The sequence below is a fragment of the Dipteris shenzhenensis genome, chromosome 29, assembly GCF_047967505.1.
Source record: "Dipteris shenzhenensis isolate YYH24624 ecotype China chromosome 29, Dip_SZ_1.0, whole genome shotgun sequence".
Taxonomy (NCBI): domain Eukaryota; kingdom Viridiplantae; phylum Streptophyta; class Polypodiopsida; order Gleicheniales; family Dipteridaceae; genus Dipteris; species Dipteris shenzhenensis.
In genome coordinates, this window is record NC_141624.1 from 48,341,267 (window position 1) to 48,367,709 (window position 26,443).

The following is a 26,443-nucleotide window of genomic DNA, read 5'->3' on the forward strand; positions in this document are numbered from 1 at the left end:
CGAAGTGCTCTGTCCGAAGGGTGTTCTCTCAATTATCGTCTACTCCCTTGCATTCCATCCCCATTCCATTGCTCCTGCACCCAATAGTGGTATCAGAGCAGGTTTTTGCTCCTTCCTCTCTTCCCCCAACTCAGTTTTGCAAAATGTTTTGACCAACTTCAACTTGGTATTATCTTAGCTGCCTTCAGTCACCATTTGCTCTAGCCTTTACTCTTGTATTGCTCTTGTACAAGTGCGTCAAAATCTGACGTACATCGTTTTGCAAATCTGCACTGTACGCGACTGTTACCAGTCGTTACCAGCCCATAGTTTGCTGTACAGTTCCCTACAGTGCTGGTCCATATGCAATCTGTACAATCGTCTACTCCAATACTTTACACTTCCATACAACACTGTACAATTCCTGTTTACAGCTCCGTACATACATCCGTATAGCATGGAGATTCAACCGTACATCCTTCCAAAATATGCCATACAACTTGCATGCACTGTCCGTATACAATTGCATCGATAGGTTTCTTTCTTGTTTGCAGGATGTACGACTTGTTATCACGCAGGCACATTTGATTGCAGCTTGATGGTATTAAGTAACAAAGGGGACAGCATGGATGCCTACCTCACACAAATTAAGGGTGATCCTGTGCTTTCCGGTTGTGGAGCCGGCGAACTGCAGCCCGCACATTCTGCGTAGTGAATAGATGACAAGTAGTGGGCCTAGGCATAGTGGACATGTCTGGCGTTGTCTGCCTTGGGACATCATATAAGGAGCATGCATAAGTGTGCCACACGCTCGGATCAATGATGGGGATAGGTGGCTTTCCCTCCACAAGGAATCCCCACCCAGTGGTTGGGTCTCCTCCGCGAAATAATCTGATAATCTCATCCATCCTATGTGTGAGGAAGGCTCGTCTCTTGTGGTGTGTCAACCGCTAAAAGATCCTACGTGCCTCATGTGACATCAACTGACCCAAGGCTCGATCCCGTGTGAGGTGGGCTCGCATTTCTCTGCACTCATCATCAAACCAAGGGTTTTGAGACATCTTCCCATCTCGTACCCATGACGATCAGGTCGTAGGAAAGGATCTGGTGGCAGCATCCTGTATCACTGTGACAAGGGTGGCTGAGGCGTGGGCAAGGTCTAGATCAGCCTCCAATAAGGCCGGAAGCTCTCTGGCTAAGTGGCACACATACACTGGATCAAAGGCACGGTCAAAGTGGATCTAGGTACGGGTAGTAGTAGGAACTCTCCCTATGCTTGGTGTAGTAGCAAGAACATCAAAGGCCAGATATGAGTGGTCGGCTCCAAGTGGGGAGGGGGATATGGTGAGGTCATGTATCCGTGAGACAAAAGCCAATGGGCTTAGTAGGGAGTCCAATGTGCTAGTCCCGCCTCCATGTGGGAAGCATGTGAATCCCTCAGATGATGGCCATCTCTGAAGGCCATTGTAGATGATGAGGTCATGGACAGCTCCCAACTCAAGCAGGTGTTGCCCGTATGCTGTCACATGTGAAGTATCTGCAGAAAGTCTCTGAATCCCAAGTTCTACTACATCTAACTCTAGCATCATGTGGGGATCTCTCTCATATGTGAAGTCAAGTGAGCCCACTTGCCTGTCCCTCATCCTTGCATTAAAATCCCCCAGAAGGAGGGTGTCTCCCTGTTCAGGAGAACTCTTATGATATCCTCATGTATCGCCTCATAAGGGCTGTGCCCCTCTGTAGTGACATCATGGGCATATGATGACGTGTGTGGAGGGAAATAGCATACTGCAATGAAGATCCATCGGGCATCTAGTGGCTGCACTCTTATCCACATGTGACGTGCATGTTCCTCTCTCCGTACCACAGATATGAGTGGTCTCAAGTGTGTTTTGAAAAGGACAGCTACACCTCCACAGCCTCGTACTCCACTATCTCTCCTCATTTCTCTCCTACGTGCAGACTCCTAGGTGTACCCTGTCACTGTGGACAGCCCTCTCTCTGGGCTCTCATGTGTCTAAGTGTAGAAGATGATGTCTCTGCCTGTGTATGTCTCCGAGAAGCCACCTGGGTCGGACCAAAGTGTGCAATTACAGTTCCATACAGTCATACTCAGCTTGTTTTGTGCACTCTTCTCCCGGCTCTGGCACCGTCATAGTTCACCCTCTTCCTTCTCCCCTTCTCCCTTGTCACCTCTGTCTACTCTTTCTTAAATAATCACTTTGCCATCCCTGTAGGCAGCCCATAAGGGGATGCTCCTCAAAGGAATTCTTTAAGGGCTTGCATTGTAAGAGGCCAATGGGAAATATTTTCCAGGTTAAAAATTTGGATGGTACTTGGAACGCAGCTTGCTAAGGCATATGTTACCCATTTTTCTCAGCATTTTGGACTGGCTGAGTCACCATCACGTGCAGTTACGTCTACTAGACAGGAGCTTCTGCAGCATGTAAGTCCAATTTTGTCTCCGCAATATGCTATGCAGGTTTAAGTTCCTTTTCAAGAGAGAGAATTGAAAGATGCCATCAGAGCATGTGGGAGATGGAAGAGTCCGGGTTGGGATGGTTTGACAGTAGAGCTCTTTCTGCAGTATTGAGATGCCATTTCACCTGCATTGCTATATATGTTAAACCATGCATAAGTTGGAAAAAAGGATTAGTGAAGCTTTTCCCCAAAAAACATTTATGTGAGTAATTTGTCGATTGGCAACCTGTCATCTATAAGCTCATTGCTAAGATGATAGTGACTCGTATCAAAGGTTATATGATGATGGATTGCACCCTACTCAATATGGTTTTATTCCCCGTAGACGTATCACACATAATATTGCCAATGGCTATGTGGGAATTGAATATGCAAAATATATAGAGCAGGATGTTCTCTATTGCTAAAGCCTTTGATACTATACAACGGGATTTCATCTCATAAACCATGAAATCTCTTGGAAGTCGGGGAAAAAATGCAGCATGATCTATTGACTATATAAAGACAACAAACAAAGTTGTATATTGATAGGTGATGTCACTGACCAATGGACCCTTTTTTAATTTGTAGAGTAGGGCTGTCCTCTCAATGCTTTGTTTAATGCCAAAGCTACTCACCCTATGCTTCGACATATGGATCATTTAGTAGCTTCTAGAGCTTTGCATGGCTTGGAGATACATGGCAAATGATCAAACTTTATACCACTTTCTATATAACATCATTCTTGAAACTTATAATACAGTCACATTTGAGTTTTGAATTCTAACACAAATATAAGGCTAGATCACATGCTTCATTGCCTTTCAAAGCTTAATACAACAATAATGGGCCTGAAACAGAGAACTCAAGCTTTCTAAAGCATAAGCAAACAAGATGCCCTCTTTTTCTCCTGAAAGTTCAGTTTTGCATGCAGGGAATTGTTTCCAATATCACGTGTAGGCAGCTATTAGTCTTTCATGATCAAACTTTTTACCACTTTCTATATAAAATCATTCTTGAAACTTATAAAACAGTCACGTTCGTGTTTTGAATTCTAACACAAAGATAAAGCTAGATGACACGCTTATCATCGCCTTTCAAAGGTTAATATCTTTTTTTCCAGAGAAATTTCAAAGGTTAATATATGGAAATCAAATTACACTTACCAGAAGCTGCCAGTCCGATTGTTAGAAGAACCTGTTCAAGCCCAAAAGAAAAATGAGCTGATATGGGTATGCTCTTCAGTTCCAAGATCGCTTGTGATAGAAACCTGTGAGCTTTAAATAGCATAGCGTTCATGGGACTCACCCATTCAAAAGTAGTAAAATGACCCCAATGATGTGTAATATCAGATATATCCTTGATAGTAGTTCCCACATATACAAGCGCAAAAGTAATTGGCTACAAAGAACACAAAAGATTCAGGACAGTCCTGGGTAAACACGTCTAGCAAGAATCTTGAAATCATTACTTAATCATAACTGTAAGAAGAACATAATTTACAGGAAGGTCAAAACCAATTAGCAACAGTTCTCATAGCCTAAACTGTTAGAAACATTGTGGGGAGAGAGAGAGAGAGAGAGAGAGAGAGAGAGAGAGAGAGAGAGAAGGTTATGGTGTGAGGAAATGATGCTCAAATGAAGACATGAAGAAGGCTTTCATTCCTTCATCAAGTATGACATGATAAGTGAAAGACAAGCCTAATATAGGCTAAGCACACACACACACATGTACCAATTGTATATGGGATAACTCCAAGAGTGACATGTGGCACTCACACATGAGACACACACATGGACTAGTACTAGAACTCCTAGTACTACACACCAACACATCACATCTCACACACACTCTTTGGCTAAGATATCCCCAACACTCCCCTTCAGAGCAAAGAGTGTGAGACCCAACACACAAAGAGCAGATTGATCCCCCTCCACCGCAATACTGCAAAGAGCAAGTCCAACTATCCAACACGTCCCATGTGATAGTGACTTCTTACTCAGCTTGCGATTGGCAAGAGAAAACCACCACTCGTCACCCCCCCTTACTCTGAACTGGGTGGTCAATATCATCAAGTCAAAGTAAAACACAATACATTCATTTTTGGGGGAAAACCCAGGGGAGAGTACCTCTTATTGACTCCAAATACATTCAATTTAGAGGGAGCACTCAAGGCTGAGAACCTTTATTGACTCAAAATAAACACACATGGCATAGGGGGCCTAGAAAGCCCAATCCTGGTCGTAAGGATCCTCATCCTCAAGAGAGAGGCTGTGAACCTCTACTATAGCTGCATGTATCTCCTCTGGGGGCTCTTCAGGTTCAGCTTGTTCTTCAGCAAGGAGATTGACATGGTGCTTCTCTTGTTCCTGTTCCTTCTTCTTGAAGCAATAAGCTTCAATATGTCCTTTCCTCTTGCAAAACCTGCAAATAATGTTCTTGTTGGTCTTCTATTTGCTTGTGGAAGCAAATGCTTGATCACCAAGAGAGGCAAGAGAGGCTTCCTTATTGCGACGGTCCTTCTCAATGAGTAGTGCCACCATATCATCAAACGTAGTAGTGGCAAGACAAAGGACTTCAAGAGTTTGCTCAAAGCAAGAGATTCCATAAATACTCTTCATAAGGACATCCGTCTTATCTTCATCATTTGGCGCGCTTTTCAAACTTGAGAGTTGTTGACCAAGAGATTGAAACCATGGTAGATGATGACTCAACTCATCACTCTCTATCATAAAACTCGAGCTTCAGAAAGACTTTAGGGTTGGTAATTTTATTACCAAACAATGTCTCAGGCGATCCCAAATCTCCTTAGCTGTTGACTTGAAGTCCACATGATGAATAAGAGTCTCAGCCAAGTAAAGACCAATGAAAGCAATGGCCTTAGCATTCTGCTCTTCCAAATCCTTTGGTGTTGCTGATTAAGTTACTCATTCTTGTCATCCTCGACAACATCCCAAACACCTTTGCGCATAAGAAGCAGTTGCATCTTGGTTTGCCATGTGGGAAAACCTTCCTCTTTGAATTTTTCCACGAGCAAAGAGCTAGAGGACAATGGAGTCATGATGACAAGGAGCTTGATGAAAGGGGACAGCAAGTCCAAGATGCAAGAAGGAGGCTAAAGAGACCAAAGGAGTACTCCAAAATGCAAAGTAGTGACCTAGAGCAGCCCCAGGATGAATGAGAGGCTAAGAGCAGCTCCGAAAATGATTGTGAAGGAGGTGGCTCTCCAACAACCCTAAAACAGCTCGCAAATGCAAGAAGCTGCTCCAAAATATGTCAGGGAGGCTTCCAAATCACCCGAGAATCTGCAACCGACATGCATGAATGAACAGCTCTGCTGCAGTGGCCTGGAAACCCTAAATACGGGACTGAAGCTGCTATGAAATAGCTTGGAATTTCATAGGTGCAAACCTGGTATGCTCCGCAATGCACACAGCCCTTGGAAAATAAATGTTCCGAAATGTGGAGGATCGCCTCTACGCACTACTAGCAGGGCTGGAACGGCTCGAAAACACCTCCAAAAGTTAGAAAAGGTGGCCAGAAGTGTGCAATGCCACAGGGCGGCTATGTAGCAGCAGCAAGGTAGCAGGAGGAGGTGCTCAACATGGGTGCAGACAGCAGGGAAAAGGAGGCGAAATGAGCACAAAAGGAGATGGCTATGGAGGTAGGCTTTGGTGGAGCTGAATGGGCACAAAGGAGGGCAAATGGCTGCAGGATAGAGGCGAAAATGAGCAGGGCTGAGGTGAAAAAGAGCAGGGCTGAGGCGGCTGCAGAAATAAAATCTAGAACATAATTAGGGTTTTGGATTAGGGTTAGGTCTAGGATGACGTGGCAGCTCTGGCAGGGTGAACCTGCTCTGATACCATGTTAGAAACATGGTGGAGAAAGAAAGAAAGAAAGAAAGAAATTTTATTAAAGGTCCACGGAAGGCCATACATGGCCTATGGGACACAAAATCATCCGAAAGGAAAATACATCATCAACGATGCGCCAACTAGGTGGCCTCATCGTAATACCGCTAAGATGCCAAAAATGGCTACAAAAATCCTAGATACAAAATGAAATGAAATAGAGTACCAAAAATGCCTAGATACAAAATGTAAAATATGAAATATGAGGAACATCGTCTTCCCTAAGGGGTCTGTGATCCAAAGAAATGATGGAAGTCATGGCCATCGACCATGCCTCCTGCCATGAGTGTGAAGATCTGGGCAAGTGTCAAATGGGCTGCTGGCGGTGCCAAGTCTCCATGGAGCAATCTCCTCCGAAAATCTGCCATCATCCTCCGTCGTCTAGAAATAAAGCGACGGGTACGGCCTCTGTGTAAGATCATCCTGCGGTGCTGCCGGATCATGTCATATGTACATCCTCGGGGTGGAACCATCGGTGCTCTCTGACAAGATGGGCTATCTCTGTGCTCATGGTCCTGCGCCTCGTCCTGCTCCTCATGAATAACCAGGTCTCTGGCAGGGATGCGACGGTGCTCTCTGAGGAATCTCTCTCTGTATCTGGTGATCTCCCTGATGAACAACGCTAAGCAATACTGATCCTCATACTCCATAATCCGAGAGAGAGGTCCAAATCCGTGCCCAAATAAACAGTGAAATCTGCCACGGATCTCATAATATAAAGGGCATCTGCAAACAAAGTGCTCCTCAGTCTCCACCTCCCCCATAGTGCAACAAGGGCATATCCTAGTCTCTCGCCTGGGTCTATGTCCGGTAGCTATACGACGCATCCTGCCGGCCTCAATGTCTAATCTGTGGGAAGATACCCTGAGCTGGCCCAAGGCAATCCTGAGTGAGTGCGACATATGAACGCCGATATATCCTGGGGATATGATGAAGCCATCCTCTGAAATCCTGAGAAAATGGTCACGATATGTGGCCATCTTTGTAGGAAGCTCCGTGGGATGAACCCAAGTGCGAAACGTGTGTAGCTGCAACAAATCTGCCTTGATAACCTGGCTGAGCTCATGTCGAGTGAGAGGGAGGCGAGGGGCATCTATGCTGTATCGAAATGGTGGCAGCCTATCCATATCCAAGCCCAGCGAGGTGAGCCATGTGGAGAGTGTGTGGTACCAACAAAAAGTATGACCTCTCTCCGCTAACATCTGCGAGGATGTCAGTGCTAGCCACGGTAATCGTGCTCTGCCTGCTGCTGAGTCTCCGAGCGCCCTGATCCTATGCAAGTATGTAACTGACTGAAATGCTGCATCTAGCGCTAGGGGTGTAGCTCCGAACTCTGCGAACGTAATCTGATGCGGTACCGTGGGCTTCGCTCTGATCAATCTGGAGAACACGATGATCTGTAACCTCTCTACTCGTCTCCAATCTGCAACACTGAGATCTCCTGCCCAAAAGGGGCTAGCATACATGACTGCAGGTCTCACCAGCGTATCGAAAAGTAAGGACTTCGTGTCGGGATGCTGAAAATGTGACTGTGCACACTGCCTCTCGAGAAGAGCCAAGGCGGCATACCCTCTACTGATCCTATCTCGTGCTGCATGCGTCATGGTGAAGACTGGACCTCTAAATGTGGCACCCAAATATGTATACTCCCTGACTAGCTCCACCTCCTGCCCATCAAATGTGAAAGAGAACTCGCCTCTCCTATAAACCTGGTATGACGTGTTGAAGACCATGACTTTGGTCTTCCCAAGGTTTACAGACAACCCTCTGTCCTGACAAAAGCTGTGGAGTGCATGGAGATGTGCCTGTAAACCCTGCTGGGAGGAAGAAATAAGAACCACGTCATCTGCATAGAGGAGAATCGGTATCGTGGATCCTGCCAGTAAAGAACCTGTACCACCCATCGTCTGTATGTACATCTCTAACTCATCGATATAGAGACCAAAGAGTGTCGGAGACAAAGGACACCCCTGCTTCACCCCTATCGTACTGCGTACTTCCGCCGACAGCCCCGCCCGTGTCCTGACTCTACCTGTGACTCTCTCATACAAGGCCATGATCGCCCATTGAATCTCCCCATTGAATCCCAAGTCACGAAGTCGCTGGAAGAGTCTGAAACGCGGCACAATGTCAAATGCCTTTCTGAAGTCCACGAAGCAACAATAGAGCCGTTGCTTACGTGACTTCGCCTCCTCAATCAAAGCCCTGAGTGTGAAGATATGATCTAGAGTCGAGTGCTCTGCACGAAATCCTGCCTGCCCTCTAGCTCTCATGCCTGTCGCCTCGGCATGGTCATTTATATGTCCTTCTAGAATGGTCGCATAAATCTTGGCCATGACATGGCCAATCATAATGGTCCTGTAGTTCGACGCCTCCAAAGGATCCCCCGACTTGTGTATGGGTACTATAGTATTTTCTAGCCAACTAGGTGGAAGACCTGTACAAATGGACTCGTTAAAAAGACGGGAGAGGACTGTAGCTAAGGCATCAATCCCATGGATTACATACTCCGCTTGCAATCCATCATGGTCCTTAGCTCTCCCAGTCTTCAAACGATGAGCTGCTGCTCGGACACTATTGGATGAGAATAAGGCAGAGGAGGTGGGTCTAGGCACATGGGATAAGTCGATCTGTGGCTGGTCTGGAATATCATATAAAGTGGAAGTATAGGCAAGCCAAACCTGCGGGTCTGTAAGAGGAGTTTGAGATTTCAAGCGAAGGAATTTCTTCCAGAATTCCTTGGAATCACAGCTGAAAAGTAAACTTCTCAGCTCCTCCTCATTCCGGGCTAGAAATTGGCACTTTTTGCGTCGCACCAAACGCTTGTAACTCTTCTTGGTCTCAATGAGGAGGGAAGACTTATCCTGTGTCTCATGGCGAAGCTTCCTGCGGAGTTCTTTACACTCCTCATCATACCAACCATTACAAGGCACAAGACCGACTGGTGGAGGACTGGATGTGTGGCAAGTGACGGGGAAGGACTTGTGGGCTGCCGAGATGATGGAGGTATGTACAAGGTCCCACCGATCCTGTGTGGAGGGTAGGGCATCGAGAAGGTGCGGACAGAGAAGACCACTCAGGTGCTGGCTATAAATATCATCAAACTAGTGGTCAAAATGAACCTCATAGTATTGCTGACGCTCATGATGTCTAGAAGGGGGGGCATGAGGAATCTGGGTAAGAATAAAGTGCAGACGTGCATGATCGGCTGAAGGCATAAAAGGATCGACTGTGAGGTTATGTACAAAAGGGATTAAAGTCGGGGGACCCAAGACGTAATCAATGACGCTCGTACCACCACCCGCGAAGGGAAAACATGTGGCTGTGGATGAATGCGGCCACTGTCGAAGTCCATTATAAATGACCATGCCGTGCGATGAGAGAAGCTCCAATAGGCGATGTCCCTGATCTGTCACCTCTACCCCTCTATCTGAAGATAAGCGTGGAAAACTCTCATCTGGGGCAGCTGGAACTAAGACTGGATCCTCAGCAAAGTCCAAAATCTCTGCCTGTCTGTCTGATGTCCTCGCGTTGAAGTCTCCTAAAAGGATGACCTCTCCGCGGCGTGAGTACTCCAATACATCGGCTGACAAATCCTCAAAAGGTGACTGTCCTGGTCCATCTGAGGCATAACGAGACTGTCTCGGGGGAAAGTAGCATACTGCAATAAACAAGTCTCTCAGGGGGGGTCTCCTGATCCGTACCTAAAGATATCTGGCCCGATGGTCTCTCCTCATGACTGTGAGTATCGATCTGAGATGCTCTCTATAAAGAACTGCCACACCGCCAGATCCTCTGACTCCTCCTGATCGTCTAGTCTGCTGTCGAAAGACAGACTCCCAGGCATACCCTGTCACCTGCCGCAAGCCTCTCTCTGGGCTCTCATGGGTCTCTGTAAAGAAGACGATGTCCTGATCAAAAAAGGCCTCTCGTAAGTTGCCCGGCTGAGCTGTGAGGGAACCATTACAGTTCCAAACTGCGAAACTCAAGCTATCTGGCAGACTACGTGTCCCATAGGCCTCGTGTCGTCAACTGTGGGCTCCAGCCGGTCTAGATCGCATAGCTCCTATCAAAAGTCTGCCCTCTCTGATCACGGCCCACTTGCCCTCACGACGGGCAACATCCCTCTGTGCAATGAGACGTCTATGCTCCTCCCACTGAAGAGCTGTAAGGTCCTCATCCATGTGAATCTGTGGATGGTCCCTCAATCTGGATCTCCTTCGTAATACTGCGAGACGGGCCTCAGCATCTCTGAATCTGATGATAAGTGGCTGGTGCCGTGCTGGATCCCGGCCCACTCGATATGCAGCTACTATGCCATGATCCTGAACTCCGAGTGTCCCAGATATGAAATCTGTCGCCTGATCCATGGCTGATCTCGTATCTGATCGCTCAACTCCGCGGATGCGGATGTTGAGGGCCTTCTGAGCTCGCCGCTGACTCTCGGCAATAGTCTCAGAGACTGTGGTCTGCTGGGCCTGTGGGGCTCTACGCACAACGTCCACCCACTCTGAGGTCTTCTGTACCTCTGTCTGCAGTGTGGCCAACCTCTCCTCAACTGCTGCACTAGCTGGAGGAGCTACATGCAGCTGCTGGAGGCGATCATCGCATGCCACAACATGCTCCTGAATGCGTGCCTCCAGCTGCACTATGCGCTCAGCATGTGTCCGTAACTGGATGTCCCGATCAATATCTCTGGTATGAAGCTGGCAAATATGGGAGTCCTGATCAGATCTATGACTCTCAACTGTCGATAGCTGATCAGTCAGTGTGTGTATCTGTGCTGTGAGAGACTGAATCGCAGCGCCCTGAAGTCTGCAAGTCTCCATGCACTGCATATCTAAATCTCTCAATCGCAGATTATCTGCCAGGACTGCTTCCGCTGTGGAGGGTGAAGGGGAGAGGGGGTACAAGGATGAGGGGGTAAGAGGGTAAGAAGGTGAGTAAAGGAGAGGTGCAGAAAATGGAGGTCCTGAAGAGAGAGATCCAGTAGAAGGAAGTAGGGAGTCAGGGACCGAAGAAGAGCCTACACTAGGGGAGGAAGGGGCTGAAAGGGAGGCTCGGTGGGGAGAGGTGGGAAGAAGCTGGGTAGGGACTAGGGGAGGGGAAGAAGAGGAGGGAGGAGGCTGGGTAGGGAATAGGGAAGGGAAGGAAGAGGAAGGAAGAGGATGGGTAGGGACTAGGGGAGGGGAGGAAGAGGAAGGAAGAGGATGGGTAGGGACTAGGGGAGGGGAGGAAGAGGAAGGAAGAGGATGGGTAGGGACTAGGAGAGGGGAGGAATAAGCAAGGGAAAGGGCTAGGGAGGAATGAACGGGAGCAAGAGGAGGAGGTGAAACTGAAGGAGGGAGAGGAGGAGGATTGAGTAGAGGAGGTGGGTAGGAAAGGGTTGGGATTGAGGCAAGGGAGGTAACCGGAAGTGATGGGGGAGAGAGAGAGAGAGAGAGAGAGAGAGAGAGAGAGAGAGAGAGAAGGTTAGGGTGTGAGGAAATGATGCTCAAATGAAGACATGAAGGAAGTATGACATGATAAGTGAAGTACAAGCCTTATATAGGCTGAGCACACACATACATGTACCAAGTGTATATGGGATAACTCCCAAAGTGACATGTGGCACTCACACATGACTCACACAAATGAATTAGTACTAGAACTCCTAGTACTACACACCAACACCACATCTCACACACACTCTTTGGCTATGATATCCCCAACATAAACCAATAAAGATGACTACGCACACACCTTAAAACGTTGCCCCTATACAAACAGCCAACCTCTTAAAACAATCTTAAAAAAGCAAGGCTGACCTTAAAGAAACAAAAAACGATCTTTATAAAAGCAAGGCTGATATGCAAAAAGAAATCCTCTTACAGAAACGCAGATGTCATAGTTAGAATTGGAAGCAATAACTAGACTTATAAATACAAGCAGAGGGCTCTTGGGAGAGAGAGTTTCCCAATGTGTAGACTTGTCAGTTGGGAGTAGTAAACTGATGGAAGGTTCATGTAACATCAAGCAGACTAGCTACCTCAAGGGGCATGTTGTTCAAGACATCTTGGGAGAGGTAGTTTCCAAGAGTATAGACATGTTGGTCGGGAGTAGTGATGCTATGCTCAAGTTGAGATAACATGACCTCAGAAGGATCAGTGGACATTTTCCTTTAGGGGACCAACTTTCGGATTATATTTCATTGTACTTCAAGTATATGGTTAAAGGAATCATTGTCAAGGTCCTTGGTGAGGGCGAATTGGCACTGACAAAATGGTTCTAAAGGTCAAGCATCTAGGTGCACCAAAATGTGTAATTGCCAAGGGGGAAACGGAATTAAAGGGTACTCCAAGACAGGGAATTAAAGGGTACTCCAAGAGAGGGGTAAATGAAACGTATGTTGTTGAGCGTACATTTGATAGTCCCTATTAGAGGAGTCGCACTAAACAAGGTGTCTCCACGAAAGTTTGCAGGGCGAAGTCTTCACGCAGCGTATCCATTGCCTGTTAGAGATGTCGATGAAGACTTCTAGTTTAGCTACCAGCCACACTAACAATGACAACTGTGCAATCGTGATGGAAGATCACGAATCTGCAAATGAGCTGAAGATCTCACGGCGACTCTGGAACATGCCAAGCAAGTCTAGCGTGGGAGCAAGAGTTAATGTTTGTGAAGACTACCATAGCATTGGATTATCGGTAGGAGATGATTTTGTTGGTGATCGTTTCATTTGGTATCAATCAATCGCAACGATCATTTGTTCAGTAGCAAATTGACCACGAGGGTTTCATAGTTGAGGTCAAAGGAAACTTTTCCCTAGTCGTTGTTGCCCGATGTAGTCTTTGTAATAACAAGTTATAAAAGGTATGGGAAATTGCGCCACCACGTCAGCTTTCGATTGCGGTTCACTACGTTTGCAAAAACCTGCAACGTGAGATTGAAAAGAGAGAGAGCAAATTCACAACATGCCGAGTTGTGGGGAGCTCAAGGGTCTAAAGATAAAAAACGGCGCTGGAGTGACCAGGGGGCACTTATACCTTTCTGATTTCAATTTGGTTATGCTGTTAAATTTGTTTGGATTTCATGTTATTGTGGAATTGCGGCTTTGCAGTTGGAAGAGTGGATAGTCGCATGAATTTTAGTTGCAGTTATTTGGGATTGCAGTAGTAGTTTTTTTTTTTTGTTACTAAGATTGCAGATATTTTCCTAGTATAGGGAAAAGGTATTTGTTTTGGTTGTGAGTATTTAGAGGTATGCATGTGTAGTAGTATTGTGTTTTAACTTATACATATTGTAATTTTAGCTGAAAACATTGTTTTAAAAAAAAAAAAAAAAAACACCAATCGACCTAGATGGAAGTTGAAGAAGACGCTTCTACAGTGGATCCCGTAGAATCGAGAGTCCGGCCGACCCCGTAGGTGTCGCACCTAGCACGCCATACACTGTCTGGTAGAATTGCATTATTGGAGGATGCCTTGCAACGGATTCTGGCTCAACAACTGTAACCAAATGTAGGGCAATCTGAGCTTAGAAAAATGGTTAACCTTATGTCTACTAGACCATCTCATGAGGAGAAAGGTTAAGCTCCAATGGAGCCTGAAACCATTGTTCATATGGTCGAGCCTAGGAGGGATAAGGTACCTAATATTGCCAATTATAGGCCTGAAAAGTATTCTGGTCGGATGTTTGACCGTAGTTCCAATATCATAGAGACCTGTAAACAAATGGGATGAGGCTTTCACCATTTGTGAAATCAGGAATGATATGGAGAAAATCTGCGAGGCCACCCATAAGTTTAATGAGGTAGCGGATAGATGGTGGATAAAACAACAGAAGGATGGAGTGGCATCTACTACTTGAGAGAGGTTCAAGCAAGAATTTAGAAAACACTTCTTGCTTCCTGACGAAGCATCCCGAGCTTGGGATCAGTATAGAAACCTTCATCAAAGAAATTTATCAGTGGCTGAATACACTGATAAGTTTAGAGAAAGAGTAATGAAAGTTTATGAACCTCTACCTCAGTCGGTACATGTTAAAGATTTTATCTTCAGACTGAACGATCGGATCAAGATGGAAGTTCGGGCTAAGTACGCGAACACGCTAGATGAAGCAATTGCCATAGCCTTGAACTATGAGGATGCCAAAGAAAACAGACCAAGTGGGTTTATGCAGGTTGGGACTCGGTATGAGTACCCGAAGAAAACTAGGTTTAAGAAGTGGGTTAGTAAAGGAAGTGCCTCATAGCCTAGTGGCCAAGCCAAGCAGGTGAAGCCAGTTGAGACTCCTTCTAAACCAAGTACCACCATTGGAGTGAAAAGAAAAGTAACACCAATGGCAGCCCGAGCTTGGTCAAAATCTTCTTTGACCCCAAAGCAAAAAGAGAAAGCGAGGAGAGAAGGTTTGTGTTTTGGATGCCTTCAGCCTTATCGATGAAAAGATTGTCCACGAAACAAGGATCGTCGGATGGCTGAGATGGTGATCTCAAAATGCGACATGGAGATGGAGGAAAGTCCTAGAGCAGAACAGATGCCGATTCAGCTAGCGGGATCTTCTCAGAGGTCAGTACCTCTTTTGTTATGTGTGTCTGTTGCTAAGCTAGCAAACAGTGCACCTGATAATATCTTGTCAAAGCCCGCAGCAACGGGGTATACAGCCCTCAACGCTACGGAGTTAATTAAGATAAAGGGGCAAGTAGCCAATCATGACGTCATTGTGTTGTTTGACTCAACGTCAACGCACAATGTGATTAACTCCAAGCTTGTAAAGAGGCTCAAATTAAAGACTAGCCCATCTGACTATGCATATATAGTTAGGATGGCCAATGGAAGTGCAACTGAAGTATAGGACCAAAGGGTTACCCAGTTGGAACTTTGAATTCAAAATTATGTGGAGAAGCTTGATTTCAAAATGACAAAGCTTGCTCACGCAGATATAGCCCTGGATAAGGCTTGGCATTCTAGGAAGAATCGAGTCATTGATTGAAAAAAGCACCTTTCTCAGTTAAAGATGAATGATGTACTGTATGTCTTACGAGGTGAAAAAAATATACCTTAGGGACCGTTGGTTTCTATAATAGATGTTCGAAAAACTCAAGAGGAGTTTTTGTTTCTTTGTATAGTGTCAGTAGAGCCGATTGATGGTCCATTGGCTAACCCTAATGTTACCCAAGATGGGGAGATGGCCAAGTTGGCTGATCAAATAGCAGAGGAATTCTCTGACTGTTTTAGGGATGAGTTGCCTCCAGAGCGGAATGTTCAGCACAAGATTGAACTGATCCTGGGGGGCGGAACCTGTAAATAGATCTCCCTATAGATTAAGTTTTACTGAAGAAGCGGAGGTGCAAAGACAACTGGAAGAATACCTCAAGTTAGGGCAGATTTAACCCAGTTTCTCTCCTTTTGCTTCGCCACTGATATTGAAGAAAAAGAAAGACGAAACTTTCCGCCTTTGTATAGATGACAGAGCACTAAATAATATCACTGTTAAGCACAAGTATCTGATGGCTCGAATTGATGATTTGCTAGATGCATTACATGGGGCCATAATTTTCAGAAAGATAGATCTTGAGTGTGGCTACCATTAGATCCGCATTAGAGATGGGGATGTGCATAAGACTACTTTTAGAAGCAGGTTTGGACACACTGAGTTTTTGGTAATGCCGTTTGGTCTTACCAATGCCCCAGCTACATTCGTCATGCTTATGAATGATTTACTACGCTCATATATCGAGAAGTTTATAGTACATTTTATTGACGACATTCTTGTTTTCAGCAAAAGTATTGTTAAGCATCACGAACACTTAAGAATAGTATTCACTACTTTGAGGAAAGCCAGTCTATATGTAAATAAAAAGAAAATTGTGCTATGCATGGTAAGAATTGAATATTTAGGATTCATTATTACTCCTAAGGGGGTGGAAATGGATCCAAAGAAAGTGGCTGAGACTGACTTGGCCTATCCCTCAGAGTTTGGCCGCTTTGCGATCATTCTTGGGATTTGTCCAATTTTATCGAAGGCATATCAAAGGATATTCCGAGATAGGATAGCCATCGATTGATCTGACCTCAAATAATGTACCTTTTATATGGGGACAGAATCAATAATAAAGTTGTAACACCATAAAACAAGCTGTGGTCTTGGGACCGGTGTTAAAAGTAGTTGATCCCCAGAAACCGTTTTTCATAGAAACCGATGCGAGTGGCATCACGGTGGAAGCAGTTCTCCTCCAAGATGGAAGGCTAATAGCCTTTGAAAGCAAGAAGCTTTTTCCCTCTCAACGAAATTGGCCAACTCACGAATTAGAGTTGTATGCTATTGTCCATGCTTTGAAAACATGGAGACATTATTTGTATGAATCAGACTTTTATGTTATGTTGATCATGATACTTTGAAACATTTCTGTAAACAACCTCACTTGAGTGGCCACCAAGCTAGGTAGGCAGAACTCATGCAAGAGTTTAGCTTAACGATTCGGAACCGAAGAGAGAAGGATAATAAAGTTGCTGAGACGTTGTCACCCATTATGCATAATATGAGTTTCATGGTATAAGAGAGTGCTCTAATGGCCGAGATTAGAGACACTCAAAAGGTGGACGAGTTCGTCGTCCAGAGCCTTTGGCCTAAGGCTCATGTGCTTAAACCCGAGAAAAAGGGTGACCTGGCTTCCAGGAACAGTCAAACTTATGCAAGATATACCATAAGGGATGGTATGCTGAAAAGAAATGGCAAGGTAGTAGTACCTAATCAAAATGATCTCAAGCAGAGAGTCATTTAACAGTGCCATGATAGCCCCATGTGTGGGACATCCAGGAGTCGAGAAGATGTATGATCTCATGGTACAAGATTTCTTTTGGCAAAAAATAAAAAAACATATTCATGAATATGTGGCAGAACAGGTAAAGCCACCAGGACTTTTACAACCCTTGGAAATACCGCTAGATAGATGGGAGAGCATTTCCATGGACTTTATAGTAGGTCTACCTACGACACAAAGTGGATATGATTCTATCCTTGCAGTGGTTGATCGTCTTACCAAGATGGCTCACTTCATTCCGACTAGAGAGTCTGTTAGTGCCCCGCAAGTGGCGGATTTATTTATTAAACATATATTTCGTCTGCATGGATTACCCAGATCCATAGTGTCAGACAGGGATGTTAAATTTACCAGTCATTTATGGGCTGCAGTGTTTGAAACACTAAGTACTGAGTTGGGAATGAGTAGTGGGAATCATCCAAAAACGGATGGTCAGACGGAAATAGTCAACCAGACTTTGAGGATATGCTTAGAGCATATGTTTAATTGAGACAACATATGTGGGACAAGTGGTTGCCACTGTTAGAATTTGCCTACAATGATAGAAAACATTCCTCTACAGGGACCAGTCCGTTTGAGCTGAACTATGATTATAGACCAGCAAATCCAACTACAGTTGGAATATCTCAGTGCCGAAAACAGATCCGTTAGAGAATTTAAGGAAGGAGATAAAGTTTTTCTCAAAATTCCTTCACACTTTAAGTCTTTGACTACAGGAGAGTGTGCTAAGTGTTTCATGTTTCATGTTTCTTGTTTAAAGAAGTTTTTACACGCAAGGGACTCACTAATCGAGGGCGTTGTTTTGTTTCAAGAGATAGAGAATAATGCAAGGCACAAACCAACAAGAATCTTGGACCGAGGAACAATGCAAGTATGCAATCCGAAGATACCCACGGTGTTGGTTGCATGGCATGGTTTACCTTTATCTAACTACTTTGGAATCCGTGTATCAAATGCGGAGAGCATTCCCAAATTTTATCATCGAGGACGCTAATGCCTGAAGAGGGAAGGAATGCTATGCTCAAGTTGAGATAACATGACCTCGGAAGGGTCGGTGGACATTTTCCTTTAGGGGACCAATTTTCGGATTATAGTTCATTGAACATCTAGTATATGGTTAAAGGAATCAATGTCAAGGTCCTTGGTGAGGGCGAATTGGCACTTACTAGATAGTTCTAAAGGTTAGGCGTCTAGGTGCACCAAAATGTGTAATTGCCAAGGGGCAAATGCAATTAAAGGGTACTCCAAGAGAGGGGTAAATGGTGCACTAAAGAATGGCCCTAGGAATGTGACATGTGGCATGTAGAACCATCTAGGGATTTGTGGGCTTTGTGTATAGCATGCAGGTGAAACACACGTAAAGATTAATGACTTTGAGCTTGCTAGCACAAAGGTTGGCTAGGTGGATAATCAGAGTGCCATCGCTTGTGATTTGCATTTAGTTTAGCACTGGTTCGTTTCAAGTGAACTGGTGGAAGGGGCATGTAGTACATCAAGCGGACTAGCTATCTCAAGGGGTATGTGGTTCCAAGCACGTAACCTATGATCAAAAGGTGAGCTTACTAGCTCAACCCTTTGGGGCTTCATTCTCACATTCAATTACAATAGCATATGAGATTAAGCCCCAACGCACAATTGTAATATGTATATAACCTTTTGATATGATAATATAACCCTCATTTTTTTTGGGGGGGGGGAGATTAAGCCACATGGAGGTCCCACATTAACCTATATCTAAAGCCCTTGTGTTTACAATTACATGTTTGAACACCCTAGAGATATCCACACAAAAAACTCTATCTAACTAGCTATATATAAATATTAGTGCTGTTAAAATATAAAATGCAACCATCCAAGATGAAGTAAATTTCAAACTTCTCAAAACCATGAATGAGCAAGGGAGTACAAGGATACCCCCCCAAAAAAAGACACGTGCAAAAAAGGCATCAATGTTGTACAAGGATATTACGAACGAGATTCCCATTCGTGATATGTCAAGATCAATGTTTTATCTATACCCCCAAAAAAGGCATCAATGTTGTACAAGGATACGGGATGTCTACATATAGGGAGCTGAAATTTCTTTCAATTTTTATTTCTACTTTTATTTTTAATTTTTCCTTGTTATGTTTTTGCAAGAAACAAACTTCTAGTAAGTAGGACCAAATATATGAAAACAAAATAAAATTCTGTGAAAACCTTCAAATACATCACGTAGACATGAAGTGAGGCTGGTGTAAGCAATCCCAAGAGTGGAGCAGTGCCCTTGTTGCTATGAGTATGAAGCATAAACTGTGGTTCCATGAGGCTGCTCTCCTGGCCACTGTTGCACGTGAGGAATCCTGGACTCTGCTCCAAGTGGCCATGACGGTATGTATGATATCTTGCAGAAGGCAAAGGTTAGGGTCCCATTCTGGGCCTCTTTGCATCTGGCTCTCCGAATCTGCCATGCTATGAAACTGGCAATGACCTCTCAAGTGGAGTCTATAGGGAGGCCCTGATGTTTAAGGAGGGCGGCATTGCATCTACACTAATAAGCTGAGGGGTCCCCATAGCTAAGAGAAAAGAACTGTTTGAATCTGCTCCCTCATAGAAGATTTGTGGGCTGGACTGTGTGAGCTGAGCCATAGATCCCCAAATGATGCAAAGGATGCCTCTTGTCATCCTACCGAGCAAGTATGCAGTGTCCAGCCAGATCCTCTGGGCCTCTCTGCATTGAGTTGCCTTGTTTGACCAGGACTATTAAAGACTAGCCTTGCTGAGCAAGAACTCATCCTCAAACCGATTGTCACTACGTTTCACTTGAGAATATAATCCTCTCTTTGAGGCAAAGATATTGCGTTCCATTTGCTGCCGGGCTGTTGAAATCCCCCTTCAATGCAGGAGTCAGCCATTGGCAGCCAAGTAGCGACCTCCTTCCAAAAGGCAACTTGATCTCTTCTCAAATTCGGTGCATAGAGGTTATGCACCCCAATCCCAATCTAAGAGCTCTTCAAGAGGAGTATGATCCAGTAAGCCCTTGCTGGAATCAAGACCCATGTGACATAACAATAGGAAGCAAGGAGGATGAAACTGAGACACATACCCCACCTTGTGATCCAAGGGCACCAAACCAAAAGGTGTGCCCCGGTAAGAGTTTACATGTCCCAGCACAATATTTGTTGATGAGCTTATGCTCTTGGAGGATGAGGATGACAATCGATCCATGCGTGACCGAGAGGTAGTGCTCATCCATGATAACCTACTTCTTGCAGCAGGTGAGGATCCCATTCCATCCCTGGATGTTTCAACTAACAGCTTCCATAAAACAGGGAGAGATCGTTAGAAGGTCTACCTAATCTCGTCGCACATTGGCTAACATCAACCAAGGAGAGGCAAAAAATCTATAAGAGAAGGAAAGAATTGTAGTGAGAGTTCTCCAAACTGAAGCTCAAGCAAGTGGCTGCAAGGTATAGGAAGCCTTCTCTAAGGTGTGCAAGCTTGAGGATCTAGCAATGTCATTATCACATCACGGATGGCAAGGAAGCAAAAATGGGTAATGAAAGGAATAAATCTCTTGTCTTTATTTCCTACCATGATTTATGAGAACATAAATCTGTTTTAGGGAATGATTTATAATACATTCAAAAGGAACTAACTGTGGCCTAGATAATATGGTTTGATCTAGGATCAACACCAATCTAATCTAGAATTCAGAGGAATCTAGGGTTTGTAGATCGACTAACCCAAGGTGGGTAGCAATCAAGGTTGACATTAGGCTAGCCCAATATTAGTAGAGGCCAAGCGTTTTGATGTACCTTAATCAAGGGTTTGGAATAACCCAAGTTTGAGGTTGAGATAACACACTAATACAAGAAAAGGAGTCCTTTTTTAATAAAATCAACTAAACAATCTAGAGGTGGATGCTCACAATTTTAAAGTTACTCTTATAAATACAAGACAAGGGCTCATTGTTCATACATCTTTGGAGAGGTAGTTCCCGAACGTGTAGACCAGTTTGTCAGGAATGTAGCATCATGCAATGGGCATGTGACATGAGGTCCAAGTTCTAGCTATCTAGTGGATTGAATTCCTCCGAAATCTTGATTCCAAGCATAGCCAGGAGGTGAAACCCTATAGGCTTGATTATAGTGATCGTGTAAGATTTAACATTGTTTGACAGATTGACAGATTTCTTACTCAAAAGTGGTGATGCTGTCTGTGGGATCTAATACTATTCCAGACAATCAGCTGTCTTTATGTCCTTCGTAATACTTTGCAGTGACCTACCCGCTTAGCCTGACCCTCCTCTCGTGGTCCTCATTTGTCATCTCTTTCAAGAACTTAGTCTAAGCTACCACTTTGCCTATAAAGGTGCAGCAAAGTTGTACATCTATGTCATGATAAAGGCGAGGGGTGTGCAGCATGCTTATAGCAATTTCTCAACCCATGCAGATGACATGCATGCTAAGCAATGTTACAAGCAAGAGGATGAAGAATCAAATGTACATCAAGTAAAATTCAACCTCTATTTGCATATGCAAATCCTTACCCCTTACAACCACACATGCAACTCAAATACAAAGGATGTCACCCAGGTTGTAGTTTATTCCGATAGTCAAAGTGAAAAACAATCAAATATTTTGTCATTGTTTGATACAAGAGAGATTTTACACATAGCAAAAGTAACTGTGTGTGCGTGCACACACGTGCATGTACATGTGGTCTTGCATAGTCTACGACCTTAGTCAAAAGCATGAACCACACACTAAGGCTTCCATCATGTGACATGGATAAATATATAGACATATAGACAATATATATTTTCTTACCTTAGCACATCACTTGTTGGTAAGTGCAGTTCCATATCATCAAACTAACAGTTCCTGTTTTCCCATTAAATTACTATCTTTCTCTTAAAAATAAGTATACATGAAGATGTAACAAAAAACAGGGTGTTTTGTTGAAAAGTAAAACATACCATCATGCCAATCCAAGATCCGAGCATGTACTTCCCAACACCAACAGGTGTAATTGAGAGCAGATAATTCAAGATGTTGAAGGGTACAATTGGTACCAAACGGAGTAAAAGTACAAACTGCATTACCAACAGGTCTACTTGAGAGCAGATAATTCAAGATGTTGGGGGGTACAATCGGCACCAAACAAAGTAAAAGTACAAACTGCATGTTAAGTTGCATCTTGTAAAACCTCTCTCTCTCTCTCTCTCTCTCTCTCTCTCTCTCTCGTTTTTCAGGTCTTCAGTTAGCAGCAACAGGGTTGAGGTCCTCAGTTCGCAGCAGATTTCCACCTTTGAACCCCCACTCCGAGCTGGGCTGAACCAGCCCCCAGCCCATCACCGGGGGTTAACTACAGCAAGAGGAGTTGTACAGGATGCAAGATGCCCAAGATCAAGGCCTTTACACCTACAAAGCCCTGTATTTGTATGTTGCAAGTTTTGCCCTGACTCCTAGCCCATATGCAACGACCTATCAAAAAATGAGGCCCCTTGATCCAAAGAATGTGTCTACTACTTAGAGCTTGAAGTTCGAGAACTCAAGCTTTGGCTTGCAGCTCTTGAAAGGAAATTCCACGATATGGAGGGCAGTTGAAAGATCAAGGAGGTGCAGCACAATTGTAACGTATCCCCACCAACACCACAGCTGGTTTCTAAAGTGCAAGAAATGGTCAACACTCAGGTGAACTCTATGAAACAAGAGATGGCAGTAGAAGTCAACAGTAAAGTAAACAAAACTGATCTTTATAGGGAAGTGAAAGAGCAAGAAACCATAGAAACCAACAAGCTGATCCTACACGTGAGGGTATTACCAGAGGGCTGCCCAGTCACAGGGACATACACGGATGACAAATTCAACTACCTCAAGGAGAAGATACCACAAGTGGAATGGGATCTATATGTTATCTAAAATATCCAGCCAAAAAAGGGGACACTGATACAAGTCTCACTCAATGAAAAGGCAGCAAAGATCAAGATTCTCCAACAAACACATAAGTTGAAGGGCACAAAGATATCGATATCTGAGGAACTCACTCTGACTCAGCCCAAACAAAGATCCATTGAACTCACTAAAGTGGAAGAACCCAAAAAATGGGCAGTCTACCATGAAGGACAAGCATTGATTAGAAAATTGAAATCCAAGCCCACAGACTCTCATTCTTAAACTGATGTACTGAAGGTCACACTATGATGGTACTAGATTATACGTATGCTCTATAACAACTGTGAGCTGCTTTATGCACTCCTTAGGAGATGCCTTGTGCTCTCCCTCTCTCCTCGGAGATGTAATAGTTTCCTTTTTTTGGATATGTATCTTGTCTCATGGGCCGGTGAGGCCTTCTACAAACGTTAATACAACTCTCTCTCTCTCTCTCTCTCTCTCTCTCTCTCTCTCCCCCCCCCTCCTTGCTTCAGCCCTCCATCTACTCCACCCTCCCTCCTTGCTTTAGCCCTCCATCTACTCCACTCTCCCTCCTTGCTTCATCCTCCCTCCATTGCTTCTCCACTATTCCTCCTTCCCGCTGCCCCACTTTGCTGCTCCAGCCCTCCATCTACTCCACTCTCCCTCCTTGCTTCATCCTCCCTCCATTGCTTCTCCAGTATTCCTCCTCTCCTTCTCCTTCTCCTTGCTGCTGCTGCTGCTGATCTCTCTCTCTCTCTTTCTCTCTGCCTAGCCTTGCTGCTCCGCCCTGCTCCGCTCTCTGCCCGCCCTGCTCCAGTCTCTGACCGCACTGCTCCCTGTTCGCTGCACGCTGCCCCTCTGCGTGCACCTCGGTTGCCCCCCTCTGCTCACTACTACACCTCGAACCTCCTTGACCGCTTCTCCACCCGCTGCGCACCCTCCTGCATCCCCGCCCCTCCGCCTTGCTGCACCTTCCACCCGCAGCCCTCCTATCCTCGACTTCCTCCTGCTCACTCCAGCCTACGGCCTCAGTCCACAGCCCCCCTCCCTGCGCTACCTCCTCGCCCTACCACTTCGCCATTCCGCTCCAGCCCCCCCCCCCCCCAAAATGCTGCAGCTCTACTCTAACCTGCTCCCTCCGCCTCGACCTGCAGCCCCGTCTATCAAGCTCCCCGCTCTCTCATAGCCTCTCAATTCCCCTTCTTTTTCAGCCCCGGACTGGGTGTGCCTCTCACCAGGGGGGGGGGGGGGGGGGGGGGGAGGCTCCCGCTCCCGCTCCTGCACTAACACCTACACCGAACACAGGATCAGCAAAAAAGAATGGGGAAAGGTGGCAAGGATACGGATAAAGCCACCAAGAAAGACGACGTCAAAACCAAGAAACAAACACAATTGAAACTCGAGGATGTGAACACACGCTACAACCGAAGTGGACTCAGAGTTGACTGCAAAACGAAGCTGGGGTCCACCTCAGCCTTAGCCTCAGCTTCAGCTTCAGTTTCAACCCATCTCAGCTACATTCTCATCCTCAGCCTCAGCTTCAGTGCCAACCTCAGTTTCAGCTTCAGCGTCAGCCTCCGTTTCAGTTCAGCTCCAGTTCCATCCACAGCCTCTACATCCGCAACTACAGCTACTACTGGCAGTGATATACCCATACCCATGACATAGTTTGCTCCATCCTACCCTGGGATAGAGGGGTTGACATTGACATCATCTCTTCCATCTCTCCCTTCGCCTGCCGCTACGGTTTTCTCACCGATCATGACACCTACTTTGGAGGGTTCATACACTCTTCTGCACTACGCCTCAACCTTTCTCTCCCGTCTACCTCTCAGTCAGCCCACGTTCCCACGCCCTGTTGGAATCTCCTCATCCATGCCACTGTCATCTCCATACAGCACTCATCTCACCAAGTCATCACCCAGCCTCCAATCTCATCCTCATCACACTTTCATGCCACAATCTTTTCAATTCCCACTAGGGCACAGACGAGCTGACCCATTAGAGGCTTGGAAGAACCTACTAATGGAGGTACATACTATCTAGAAGCGTGAGATGGAGTACAAAAACGCTTCACCCAGGGGCAAGCATGCCTCATACAGGAGTAGGCCCAGGCTATCTGAGACCAGGCTGACCTTATTCGGGGACTCAAGCAGGAGATCTCACAACTCTGACAAGATGTCACTGCTATACGCACAGTCCCAAGGAGCACCCTAGTAGTGGAGGCACAGATTGCGAGCATGCAATCTGCCATGGAGGAGACGTCCAGATGGGTCGACGTAGCCAAACGAAACATGCAAGGGTAACCGTTTCGACTACCCTCTTGGAGCAGTAACAAAGAGCCAATAAGGCTCTTAACATCAAAGAGCGTGGGATCCCACGCACTGAGGCTACACTGATGGTAGATGCAACGGTCTTCGTAGCCACTACTCTGGGGGCGATTGAGCACGAGATTGAGAGAGCATGGCGGGTCGGGAGGGACCCCAACCAAGAGCAACCCTTGATCATATGGTTTCACGACGTCCAGGCATGACTTTCGGCTTTACGTTGTAGGTCAACCTTACGAGACTAGCCAGCGATCTCCATGGATGAGGACCTCACTCCAGTACAGGTTGATGAGGAGAGGCGCTTCCTATTGCAGCAGCAGGATCGGGCCCGCAAGGAGGGAAAGTGGACAGTAGTACAAGATGAACGACTCCTTACACGCCCCCGTCGGGCACCCACCTCCCCTCCCACATAGGGAAGCGGGGTCTATGAGACTCAGATATCCGAGACCCTATCCAGCACCATCTGGAACTGTAATGGTACCTTATGGTCAAAACCAAGGAACTTCTCGGAATCCTATATAGGTCATGGCATAGTCTTTTATATAGAGACACATCAAAGTCCAGAGCGTCCACTACCAGTAGTCAACGGGTATACATGGGAGTCGGCCTATAGAGATGAGACGAGGGATACAAGAGGGATTCGAGGGTCAGGAGGAGTCACAATCCTTTACAGATCCACACTTTTGAGGGCCATCTCAGTAGAGCAGAGAGATGCACATTCCAAGTTTCTTTGGATCCGGGTTCGGCACATGGACAGCCAGGATCTATTTATTACAGTGTGCTACTTCCCCCCTGAGACCTCTCATTTTGCCAAAGATATCCGAGGCGAGGATGAGACATCTCCATTTGCTGCTCTATATCAGTCCATTGTTGACTTCTCTAGCCATGGAGAAGTCCTCTTAGTTGGGGACTTCAACGCGAGGACAAGCGCTCGTCAGGCACCACTCCTCGACTTCAAGGATGATTCCACTCTACTGCCAGACATTGACCTTGAGGAGGCAGGTATGCTACGGGTTTCGGCCGACAGACAAGGACCGTTCACATCTTATGGGTAGGCCTTGTTAG

At 45.5% G+C, this 26,443-nt stretch overlaps 1 protein-coding gene across 1 annotated transcript in view; it reads right to left on the bottom strand.

Moving 5' to 3' along the window:
* LOC147882952 (uncharacterized) overlaps window positions 1-26,443 on the bottom strand; it is a 108,592-nt gene that overhangs the window by 8,448 nt on the left and 73,701 nt on the right. Inside the window, exons 6-8 of the mRNA XM_087400765.1 lie at window positions 22,112-22,228; window positions 3,748-3,840; window positions 3,606-3,636 (exon numbers count right to left, since the gene is read on the bottom strand). Of these exons, the coding sequence (XP_087256891.1) occupies window positions 3,606-3,636; window positions 3,748-3,840; window positions 22,112-22,228 (241 nt within the window). The remainder of the gene's footprint in view (window positions 1-3,605; window positions 3,637-3,747; window positions 3,841-22,111; window positions 22,229-26,443) is intronic.